The sequence below is a fragment of the Xyrauchen texanus genome, chromosome 17 (assembly GCF_025860055.1).
Source record: "Xyrauchen texanus isolate HMW12.3.18 chromosome 17, RBS_HiC_50CHRs, whole genome shotgun sequence".
In the NCBI taxonomy this organism is placed as follows: Eukaryota; Metazoa; Chordata; class Actinopteri; order Cypriniformes; family Catostomidae; genus Xyrauchen; species Xyrauchen texanus.
Window position 1 is genome coordinate 41,422,084 of NC_068292.1, and position 12,558 is coordinate 41,434,641.

General features: G+C 36.2%; 1 protein-coding gene across 1 annotated transcript; it reads left to right on the forward strand.

Annotated features, from left to right (window-relative positions):
• The first annotated feature begins 523 nt into the window (after positions 1–523).
• LOC127657733 (pre-B-cell leukemia transcription factor 1-like) lies at positions 524–12,496 on the forward strand. The gene is made up of 8 exons (XM_052146602.1): positions 524–931; positions 1,981–2,054; positions 6,886–7,130; positions 7,418–7,608; positions 7,846–7,981; positions 8,128–8,269; positions 10,217–10,311; positions 10,798–12,496. Exons 1-8 carry the CDS (start codon positions 684–686, stop codon positions 10,876–10,878), a joined length of 1,212 nt encoding a protein of 403 aa, XP_052002562.1. The 5' UTR covers positions 524–683; the 3' UTR covers positions 10,879–12,496.
• Positions 12,497–12,558: the final 62 nt, after the last annotated feature.

The window sequence follows — 12,558 nt, forward strand, 5'->3', positions numbered from 1 at the left end:
AAACAAATAAATAATAATAATAATTCAAATAGTGACGGTGCTGTTTTTTACATCAGTAATGTCCTGACTACACTTTGTGATCAGTTGAATACCACTTTGGTGAAATAAAGTACCAATTTCCTTCTGAAAAATCTAAATCTGTACATTATTCCAAACTTTTGGCTGCCATTACATATATATTTACACACAGTGTATATATTAATAACTAATAAAATAATTGTATTTGCATTGCTATATTGTCCCAATGCATAAATCCTTTATTTATGCAAAATATAGTTATTATGTATTTACTTTTAATTTTGATGTGAGAAGAGACACGTTCTTGGCAGTTTTCATGAGATTTACTCACAACAACCTGAAATGAACTTCGTATTTGTGCATTTCAATTCTCTAAGGAGCAAAAATGCACGAGCACATGACCAGAAACTAGATTAGATTTGATTTAATTTGACCTCTGTGTTTTTTTCCCCTCATACTGTTAGTGGCTCTTGCAATAGGACTGCAGCTACTGCGTGGGTCACAATGACTCATATCTTGACTTTTGCATGTACAAAATGTCTATTATTCCATGCAAGGGCACGTTTTTGTCTGTCAATCGCTAGGGGACTCCAGTGCGGTGAAGCACGGACACACACTCACTCACACTGAGTCACACAGTCAGCTAGATTAATGTACCGCTCAGCATGTTGCAGCAGCAACAGCCCATCACAGGCAACGGGCCCAGCGCAAGCCGCGGCCTCGGGTTGAGCGCGCACACCGGAATGCACCCCCTCAACCCGTTGCACCCGCCCTCGCAACACCGCGCCGACCGAGGAGACCCCGGGGGCCACGAAGGCACCGAAAACGGACACGACAACCGCCGGGACATCGGGGATATTTTACAACAGATCATGACCATCACCGACCAAAGTTTAGACGAAGCTCAAGCAAAGTACGTTTGAAACTATTGCTTTTTAAAACTTACATGTTTAGCAACGGGGCTAATGGTTGCGTGAGGCATCATCTGAAAACAGAATAATTAAAGTGTAACACTCTTCAAGACATGCTATCATCTTTATTATAAGCAAATTGATTTTTGTTTCGTCAATAAATATATAAAGTGTTATATTATTATTGGTACGATTATGATTAGCCTCCATGCTAAAGTTAGCGAGGTAGCTGCTATTGTTTACGTGTCTTGTGACTTCAAACAAAATCAGTGTATTCGGTTTTGGTGCTATATAAAAATCTCAAATAATAATTATCTGACGTTAAATCTATTATACTCTAGATAGTGTTTATTTCATCGAACTTTTCTTTTTATAGTTATTCATTCCCAGTGTTGGGTGTAATGCATTACTAAGTAAATAATTACTGTAATTAAATTACCCTTTCATTGAAAAATAAACAAGCAAAGTAAGGGATTACTCTTAATTTTTCAGTCATCTAATTACAGTTATTTATGATGTAATTGCGTTATATAGTGTATATAGACTATCGAACAATTCTATATAAAACAATAGTGAATTTAACCTTTAATGTTAAAATATATGCTTAAATATTTGGCCAGTTCATGAATAATTTATTTGACTTTATGTGAAATTATTTGAAAGAATTAAAAGAACAATTTTATGTCTATCCTAATATTTTTCATTTGGTCGAGGTTGATAAGGGTTTTTGAAAGTAATTAGTAATGAGTAATGCAATTACTTTTCAGACAGAGTAATTAGTACAGTAATGTAATTACACTGTAAAAGATGTAATTAATAAATGAGTAACTTACCCAACACTTCATTCCACGAAAAATAAATCACTGCCTTATGTTTACAGTAAATTAGTATGGCCGTTCAGCGAGACTTTCATTATACATGATGTTATAAAGTATAAATTCATTTTCAGTAACACAATTACAGTGTTTATAGTCTTGTTAGCAGCCTCTTATTGACAAATCACTACCCTGCTGGTTAAATTACACACTTTTTGTTTGTTGTTTTGTGACAGAAAACACGCTTTAAACTGTCATCGGATGAAACCGGCTTTATTCAGTGTGCTGTGTGAAATAAAAGAGAAAACTGGTGAGTAACAGGCATGCATTATATTCTGAATGTGGTACATATATATATATAAATAATCTATATGAACTCCTGTATATTAATATATCCTCAAACCGTATTATTTGCCTGTGCTACCACATTATTTGCATGTGTTTGTATAGCACTATTTGCACAACAATAGCATAATGGTTATGTATTTGTCTGAAGACCAAGTTTGCAGCTCTTACAAATCCAATAAATCTCGAAAATAGTACTCTATAGTAATCTAATCTCAAAACAATTTCACTTCCTATCATATGCATGTTATACCTAATTATTTTTGATAGTTAGAATATGAACAACTGTTTGAACAACATTAACAAATGTTCACTGGCTTGTCATAAAACAGCTTGCAGCTCTTAAAAGCCAAATAAATACAATTTACCCCAAATATTCACCTATATCATCTCTAGTATTGCAATATTACTTTGAAGCCTATAGTTTGCATGTTATACCCTTTAATTTACTTGTTAGGATAGCAGTTATACATTTAAAAATGGTGAATGGTTTAAACGAGACGGAGTTCACAGCGCCTAAACACTAAATAAATACAGATTTTTTTCTAAATGTTGACCTGTATTACCTACAACATATTAAAACACTCTCAAACCCTTCTATTTGTATGTGGCATCCCATTATTTGCATGTTAGAATAGCACTATTTGCATAACAATGGTGTGTTCTTTGGTTTGTATGAAGATTAACTAAGTTTTACGGAAATTGTATGGAAATCCTGTTAGAGGAAATGTTTACTGTGATGGTCAGTAATTAAATGTGTTTTTCTGTTTTGAAACAAGACTAAGCAAGGCATTTAACCCAGGTTTGTCAAGGCAGATTTACTTGTACAGTTGAAGTCAGAAGTTTACATGCACTTAGGCTGAAGTCTTTAAAACAAATTTTTTAACCACTCCATAGATTTCATATTAGCAAACTATAGTTTTGGCAAGTCATTTAGGACATATACTTTGTGCATGACACAATTCATGTTTCCAGAACAGTTGTTCACAGATTGATTGTTTCAATTTTAACTGACTACATATATTACATACATACATTTACACACATTAAGTTAACTGTGCATTTAAACAGCTTTGAAAATGTAAAGCCTTTATTAGGGATGTCCCGATCCGATACCTAGATCGGTATCGGCTTCGATATTGATGCTTTTAGACGGATCGGGTATCGGTCTGACGAGCCCGACCCAAATCCGATACTCTGTGTTAGTCATGTTCGTTACTGTCAAGCTTAAAAAATGACATAAAAGAACTGTTAAAACACCATTAAAGCGGTTCATATGACTCGTGCATTTTATTCAAAGCCACTTGAAGACACGCGATAGCTCTGTGAATTGCAATAGGCTGTGTTTAATAAGTAAACATAAAAATGCACGCGCAGCTTCAGCCCGTTAGTGAATGATGCTTCGGTTTACACACACACGCGCGCTATTTATAGCCTTCACACGTGCACAATATTGGAGCGCTACAAACGAACATCTCGGATGTAGATGCTCAGCAGTTCGGTTCACTTATAATATGGACTTATAATAAGAAGCGAATTAAACTTGTAACGCTTGGACCGGAGAACTCGAGAACTCGAGGGAAGAAAGAGCTTGAAGGCTGAAAGGCTGTATCACGCACATTTAATGACAAGTGCACAGGCAATGCAATCTTCTCATACATGAGAGCTACTCTTCCTTTGCGTCACAAAACTTATAAAATAAAATATACAGAAAAAAGGGTAGAGCACGTCCAGCATCTACAATGTCCTCATCTCATCTCCAACCATGTCATCACGCATAGTACACGTCATGAGTGACGTAACCATCTCTCTTAAAGGGGCACACTGCATTATAATGTGATAAACATGAATACACAGTAACGATCGTTACAAACTGTGAATAAAAAGGGTGAGGGTTTAAAAGTTAAAGCTGTCATGGAGAGACTCACAGCAGAGATATGAACTCTGCAGGGTTTATTGAGCAGAGGATTGAAACAGTGATGTAAACATTGTGAGTAAATCCAGTTAAGCAGAGTGGCAAACAGCAGGTAAGTAATATCCAGACAGTGTATAGACACGACGAAAGAGATAACTTACAACAATTTTATGATACTTGCAGGCAATAATGAAGACACATGTTTGACATAGTATTTCTGAGACTCCAGAACTTTCTACTATCGATGAGAACAGAGAGAGAGAGAGAGTGCGTGCGTGCGTGCATGCATGCGCGGGTGAGAAAGCGGGGTATTTATGCAGTCATTGATTAGCCACTAATGATATGCAGGTGCGTGTAATCAGAACTCAGGGAGTGCCAGTATCCAGTATGCTAGTTAATAATAAAGTGTTTCTTAATAAGCTATACATTTATATTGAAATAATGTGTAGTTAAAGGTTTGTGTTTCTTTACATATTAAAGAGTACACCCAATTATTTCCACACAATAATGTAAAGATATTATAAACTGATTATGCAATAAAACAACACTGGTATCGGATCGCATCGGCCAATACTGAGATTTCCGTTATCGGAATCGGATCGGAAGTGGAAAAAGTGGTATCGGGACATCCCTAGCCTTTATATAGTTAGCCAATTTGCTTCTGATTGGAGGTGTACTTTATTGGAGGTGTACCTGTGGATATATTTTAAGTCCTATCTTCAACTCTTCTTACTTCAAACTCTGCCTCTTTTCTTGACATGATGGTAAAATCAAAAGAAATCGAGACCTCAGAAAAAATATTTTGGACCCACAAGTCTGGTTTATCCTTGGGAGCAATTTCCAAATGCCTGAAGGTACCACGTTCATCTGTACAAACAATAGTACAAAGTACAAACATCATGGGACCATCCAGCCATCATACCGCTCATTCTCTCCTAAAAATGAACAGTTTGGTGCGAAAACTGTCCCAATCACAGAACAACAGCAAAGGGCCTTGTGAAGATGCTGGAGGAAATGGGTAGACAAGTATCTATATCCACAGGAAAGCTAGTCCTATTTCGACATAATCTGAAAGGCTGCTCAGCAAGGAAGAAGCCACTGCACCAAAACTGCAATAAAAAAGCCAGACTACAGTTTGCAAGTGCACATGGGGACAAAGATCTTAACTTTTTGAGAAATATCCTCTGGTCTAATGAAAAAAAAAAATCAACTGTTTGGCCATAATGACACTTGTTGTGTTTGGAGGAAAAAGGGTGCAGCTTGCAAGCTGAAGAAGAACACCATCCCAACCATGGAGCATGGGGGTGGCAGCATCATGTTTTGGGGGTGCTTGGCTGCAGGATGGACTTCACAAAATAGACGGCATCATGAGGAAGGAAAATTATGTGGATATATTGAAGCAAAATCTCAAGACATCAGCCAGGAAGTTAAAGCTCGGTCACAAATGGGTCTTCCAAATGGACAATGACCCCAAGCATACCTCCAAAGTTGTGGCAAAATGGCTTTAGGACAACAAAGTCAAGGTACTGGAGTGGCCATCATAAAGCCCTGACCTCAGTCTGATAGAACATTTGTGGGCAGAACTGAGAAAGCATGTGTGAGCAAGGAGTCCTGCCAAACCTGACTCAGTTACACCAGTTGTGTCTGGAGGAATGGGCCAAAATTCCAGCAACTTGTTGTATGAAGCTTGTGGAAGGCTTCCTAAGACATTTGACCCAAGTTAAACAATTTAAAGGCAATGCTACCAAAATCTAACAAAGTGTATGTGAACTTCTGACCCACTGGGAATGTGATGAAAGAAATACAAGCTGAAATAAATCATACTCTCTACTATTATTCTGACATTTCACATTCTTAAAATAAAGTAGTGATCCTAACTGACATGAAGACAGGGACATTTTCTATGATTAAATGTCAGGAAGTTTAAATGTATTTGGCTAAGGTGTATATAAACTTCAACTGTATGAAAGACAAAGCTAAATGGAAAATCACTCCTATTTGTGTTGTAGGTCACTCAAAGCCATCATGTTATCACTTATAAATATAAATATATTTGGTCTTTTAAAGATTTATTTTTAGAAGTCTTTTAGATTAATAATAAGTTTTATTGATGTGCAAGTGTTGTACTAATATATATATATATATATATATATATATCCAAGATTGGGATTTGTTTTGTGTCCATATATGTACAAATTACAATCATAGCAAAAATATAATATAATTTGTATGGGCTATGAAACTGGTTAATTGGTGAGTGTTAATTTGGTCCCTGGTTGTGAATCTTAACTCATAGAGGGAAGCTATGGTGCATTCAAGAAATATGAAAATCTAAATAATTTGGCTAAAATTATCTATTTGGCTTGGTTATCTATATTTTTTCATTGTATCATGAAATGTCCACAATAACATAACCATGTAAGTTAATTATTGTGGTATATTGTATTAAAGAGTACTGGCATACTGTATGTCTATTGCATACTTGCTTTATATAAAGAATTGTATTGGATTCAAATATCTACATATTTAATAAATGTAAATATAATACGGTATATATTCTTTAGGTAAAAATGCACTTCAGGCTGTGTTGTATTATGAGCACTAGAGTGCAGTTACTATGTTAAAGTTACACATTTTCATTAACACAAGCATTTTATTTTCATTTAATTCATTAGAAAATTAAATAATTCATTAAATGGCATCCTTCCACTAGTAGATATAGTCCCTGACATGTATACAATAACAGAACCTTATTCTACAGGTAAGTGTTGTTTTGAATTTAGTTACATCTTCTATTTTAGAATGTTTGGAATCCAAATAGAGGAATGGATGCTTTAATAATAATAATAGAATATATATTTTTAATAAATTCTTGTTTCAGGTCTTTCCATGAGAAATGCTCAGGAAGAGGATCCTCCAGACTCACAGCTCGTACGATTGGACAATATGCTGCTAGCCGAAGGTGTAGCCGGTCCAGAAAATGGGGGCGGAGCCGCTGCGGCGGTATCTGCCGCGACCAGCTCTGGCGGGATGTCACCTGACAGCTCTTTGGAGCACTCCGACTATAAAAGCAAGTTGAGCCAAATTCGGAACATTTACCACACAGAGCTGGAAAAATACGAGCAGGTACATGTTGCTGCCATTGTGCAGGGTAGGCCTGCCCACAGTGAAATCTCATTGGTCCAAAAACCTGCTTCACATTGCAGTATATTATGAATCAGATATTGTTTCCTTGCAATGAGAACAGAAAAAATACTTGATGCTCTATGTATAACATTGCATCTCATTTATTCTTGTACGATACACAATTTAGGTACTGTGTTGTACCTAAAGCCAATCCAGTTAAAAACCACTGGTGTAAAATGTTCATTGAGAACAAAGGAGATAGTCTCTAATCTCATTGCTGTTTACAGGCCTGCAGTGAGTTCACCACACACGTTATGAACCTGCTGAGAGAACAGTCTCGCACCCGGCCCGTGTCTCCCCGTGAGATTGAGCGTATGGTGGCTATCATCCATCGCAAGTTCAGCTCCATACAGACGCAGCTCAAACAAAGCACCTGTGAAGCCGTTATGATACTGCGCTCACGATTTCTGGATGCCAGGTGGGTGAAATGCCATTCGGAACCAATTACATTTCCCTAATCGGTCATATTTTCGAATGCAATGATATATTCAATGAGAAAAAAGTAGGACTGGAATTGGTTTCATCCTACGGGAATTATTGCATTGTGAAAAGTGAATGGAGCCAGATAATTGGAGGGGTGAGGTTGGAAAGTAAGAGGAATTGGTGACATCAGATTATCTAGAAAAGCATTTTTTTTGTTTCCTTGCGTTGACAGGCGTAAACGACGTAATTTTAGCAAACAGGCCACGGAAGTCCTGAACGAATACTTTTATTCACATCTCTCGAACCCGTACCCAAGTGAAGAAGCCAAAGAGGAGCTGGCCAAGAACTGTGCCATCACCGTTTCTCAGGTAAGAAATCTGCTGTCAGATCTATGTTTATTCTAACAGACTAGTTTTCCTTCAGCTGTGTAGAAGTGCTTGACTCTTGCTGCACTATGTGAGTGTGTGGCCCTCAGAGAGATATCAGTTTCATGTTGGCTTTGAAATTGGAACAGGTGTCCAACTGGTTTGGCAACAAGAGGATTCGCTATAAGAAGAACATTGGGAAGTTCCAGGAAGAGGCCAATCTGTACGCCATGAAGACGGCATTAGGAGCGACACAGAGCGAGGAATCGCCCCACACTCCAAACTCTACTGGTTCGTTTGAGTCTCAAAGGGGCCGATCAGACCGAATGCGTTCTTGTGTTAACATTTTTTTGGGTATCTCAAAACATGTTTTCAAAAGTTGAAATCCTTTCAACTTGATACAGTGTTTTAAAAACCTGTTGCCCCTGTGCAAGATCTTGAACAAAACAGCGATATGCAGCACAACGGTCAAAAATGCCTGTACAGCATATTTTACAAAGAAAAATAAGTCCAAAAGGGCACAGATAGTCAGAAAAATAAAAGTTCGGTGTGAACGGCCCCAAAATGTGTTTTGATGTTAAATATGTCCTTTAAAATAGGCTGGGTAATAAATTGAATAGTCACAATATATTTGAGGTGATTTTGCTGGCGATAGAAAATTTTGCAACATTGTGAATATTTCATTGATATTTGAGGCACTTTTTGTGGATCTTTAAAGGGATAGTTCACCTAAAAATGAAAATTCTCTCATCATTTACACACCCTCATGCCAGGGTGACTTTCTTTCTTCTGCAGAACACAAATTAAGATTTTTAGAAGAATATCTCTGCTCTGTAGTTTTATGCAGTGCAAGTGAATGGTGACCAGAACTCAGAAGGTCCAAAAATGACATGGAGGAATAAAATTCATCAATCTGACTCCAGTGGTTAAATCCATATCTTCTGAAGTAATATGATAGGTGTGGGTGAGAAACAGTTCAACGTACAAAAGAAAAAGTGTACTGTGGAAGTAAATTAATGACCAATGTCTTTGACAAAAACAAAGTATTTTTTTTGTATTATAAATATCCATCTTTGACCAGCCCCAACCAGTAGCTGGCTGAGTGTGAAAGTATAGATTTACAATTAACAAGGACTTAAATATTGATCTGTTCTCACTCGCCTATTGTATAGCTTTTGAAGACATTGATTTAACCACTGGAGTCTTATGAATTACTTTGAAAGAATTATACGGCCTTTTGGGCCTTCAAAGTTCTGGTCACCATTCACTTGCATTGTGAGGACCAACAGAGCTGAAATATTCTTTTAAAAATGTTCACATGTGTTTTGTAGAAGAGAGTCATACACATCTGGGATGGCATGAGGTTGAGTAAATAATGAGAGAATTTTCATTTTTGGGTGAACTATCCCTTTAAGTTGCCTAAAGAGTGTGTCATTAGACTAGTTTCACGATCCTTCCTTGTCCGTCCTTCAAATGTACAAACTCAACACAATTTTTGAGACTGAAGTTTAAATCAGAGATGCTATTTCTTGATACTCATACTCGTGAGTTGTGACATGAGTAACAATTGACAAAGTGGTCTAATGACAAGCTCTTAAGGAGACTTAATTGCCAAATAAATGGTGCATTAAAGGCATAGTTTCCCCTAAAATGAACAGAAAGGGAGCACAATCATTTTTATTCAAATGCATCCCTCCTCCCCGGATATCAGCACCAGTGTAAAGGGATTAAATGAGAGGAGGAGGCGACTGCAGCTTCCAGTCGGCCTTTATCCCTCTCTGAGGCTTGATTAGCCTGATTAGCGCCCTCTGCCCTGTCACAGTAACATTTATATTGTATATTTCATGTACACGATTTATTGCATACATACACTAACTTTGATTTTTTAATAAAAAAATTTGTATTTGTTGATAAAATACAGGAAATAAATTTAGGATTTATTCAGAAAAATAAACAACTAATTCATCAATTATCAAAATAATCATTAGTTGTAGCACTACAAGCATTTAGTCACCTTTCTAGTCTTTCCCATACAATGCAAGGACATTTTCATCATTTACATTTTTAATCGCCAGCAAAATCACTGCAAATATATAATGTGAATATTCGGTGTGTCACCCAGCCCTACAAGCTAGGCAGCTCAGTAGGCAATGTCATAGATGGTCTGTATACGGCATTAAAAGCATTGTGATGAGTATTGTCATAGCTGACTGTGCTTCATTCTTCTCATCGTGACAGGCTCAGGGTCATTTTCGCTCTCGGGGTCAGCTGACTGCTTCTTAGGAGGTCCTCCAATGAATGGGGAGCAGCCTCCCTATCACATGAGCGCTCAGGTATGAAGAATGTCAAGAAAGTACTTTAATACCGTTTACTTGATAGACATTTTTTACAAGTCAGTAAATAAATGTTATTGTAACCCAGTGTTTTTTAAAAATATATGGAACCAAATTGGACAAAGATAACATTTCTATGAACTTGACCCATGTGTTTTAAACTAGATTTTTGAAATATTTCTTATTTTTTTCACCTCAGACAACCTTATTGGTCAATGATCCCTTTGCAGTTATTTTGTCTGCATATATTTAAATGTACTGTTCACTATATTCTAAAACCTTTTCAAACCATGAGAGTTCTGACAAAAGGGGCACAAATTTGCAATAAAAATTGCACACATTTCATGTATGTGCATTAACTTAGGATGTTATTTCGATGTTAAGTCACAGCTGGGTAAAGATGTTAGCTGTAGTGTGGTTAAGAGAATTATTGTAGAGGATGACTATGGTATTTATGGTTTTAACACCAGTTTTCTCTTTCTGCAGACTAATGGTAACTGGCAAGATCAAAACACGCCACCCTCTGCCACCTCACCCGGAAGCGATCACTCTGACAACTCTGACTGATGAACTTGACTCCATCCATTGACGACTGGCTCAGATTTGGAGGACTACAGTAATGAAGAAAGAATGATGGTCACTCTATTACCTAACTGCAGTTTTTTTTATATATATATATATATATATATATATATATATATATATATATCTCATTATTGTACTTTTCATTGGGCCTCATTTATCAAACACAAGCAGGATTAATTTTAGTAGTTTGTAGAACCATTCTTACAAATTTTCACATTCAGTTCAGCGTGAATGGAACAAAGTTTTGTGTAAATCGTAACACTATTCTTATATTTTCACATTCAACTTAGTACGGAACAAATTTGTGGAAATCGTTGGCAAAATCATACTTGAATACATTTTTGCTTTCAATTTAGTGGAATTGGAGTTGAAATAATTTCTTGTGTGAATCGGAAAACAACTATGTAAATTGTCGCATTGTTAAATGCAAGCAGATTGAATTTGGGTAAATTAGTCATAAAACCATTCATACATAAAATGACACATTTAATTTAATGTGAGATAAATCGTTTGTAAAAACATTCATACATACATTTTCGAATTCAATTAAATGCAAGCGCGTTTCTGTGTAAATCGGTCATAAAATGATTTTCACGTAAATTTTCACATTTAATCAAATGCGAGCGAGTAAGGCGAACGTGTAATTCACGCAAAGCCATTTTTGTTTACGTTTTGACATTTAATTCAATGCGTGCAGAGCAAATTTCTGTGTAAATTGTTCAGAAAACCATTCTTACATAAAGCTCATATTGAATTAAATGTGAGCAGAGCGAATTTATGTAAATTGCTCACAAAGCCATTCTTGCGTGAATTTACGCATTTATTTAAATGTGATCAGAGCAAATTTTTTGGTCAGTTGTTCATAAAACCATTCTTGCTTAAATGTTTGCATTTAGTTAGGTGCGAGCAGAACAATTTTCTGTATAAATCGCTCAAACTATTCTAACGTAAATTTCGTTCAGATCAATTCAAGAAGAATGAATTTCAGTGAAGATTGTTTGTAAAACAATTCTTACGTATATTCTAATGGAATTAAATTAGTTTACAAAATATTTTTTTAATTTATTTATTTTTTTAACAATTTACCCACATTCATTCTGCTCATGTTTCATGAATTGTGTCCCATTGACCGTTTGGAGTGAGTTCCAGTGTATTTGCGTGAGAAAGAAGGGCTGAATGACGAAACGTTTTTTAGTTGCCATGTATTTTCTTTTATTTACTTTTACACTACACAACTTTCACTTTGTTACTGCAATATCTGGGTGTTGAAAGAGGGAGTTTTTTAAAATGCATTAAGACTGCTTTCATTATATCTATATTATTATTGTTATTATCACTGCTCTATATATTGTTTATTAAAAGCTCTGATAGAATTGGCTTGGGTGAAGGGGGGGCAATAGAGAAAAATCCAAAGATTGTTTTTGTGTGAGTGTGTGCGTTTCTCTTTTTTACTGGGTTTGTGTAAGTACCAGTTATATGAATGAGGTGTGTTTGCTCTTTATTTACAGTTTGAATGAGTATCAACAGTGCTGTCTTTTTCTCTGTACAGTGAAACAGCTGTATTCTCTACCTCTTTTACAATAAAGACTGTCTGTGTGCACATTCATCATTTCTGCTGGCCAATGCAACAGTGGTCTTAGATACAACATAATACGAATGTTT

Excerpts from the sequence above, each read along its gene's own strand:
- LOC127657733 (XM_052146602.1), top strand. The coding sequence starts at position 684 with ATGTTGCAGCAGCAACAGCCCATCACAGGCAACGGGCCCAGCGCAAGC. Across the intron at positions 2,055-6,885 it reads TGAAATAAAAGAGAAAACTG|GTCTTTCCATGAGAAATGCT; the intron begins GTGAGTAACAGG and ends TTCTTGTTTCAG. Across the intron at positions 7,131-7,417 it reads AGCTGGAAAAATACGAGCAG|GCCTGCAGTGAGTTCACCAC; the intron begins GTACATGTTGCT and ends TGCTGTTTACAG.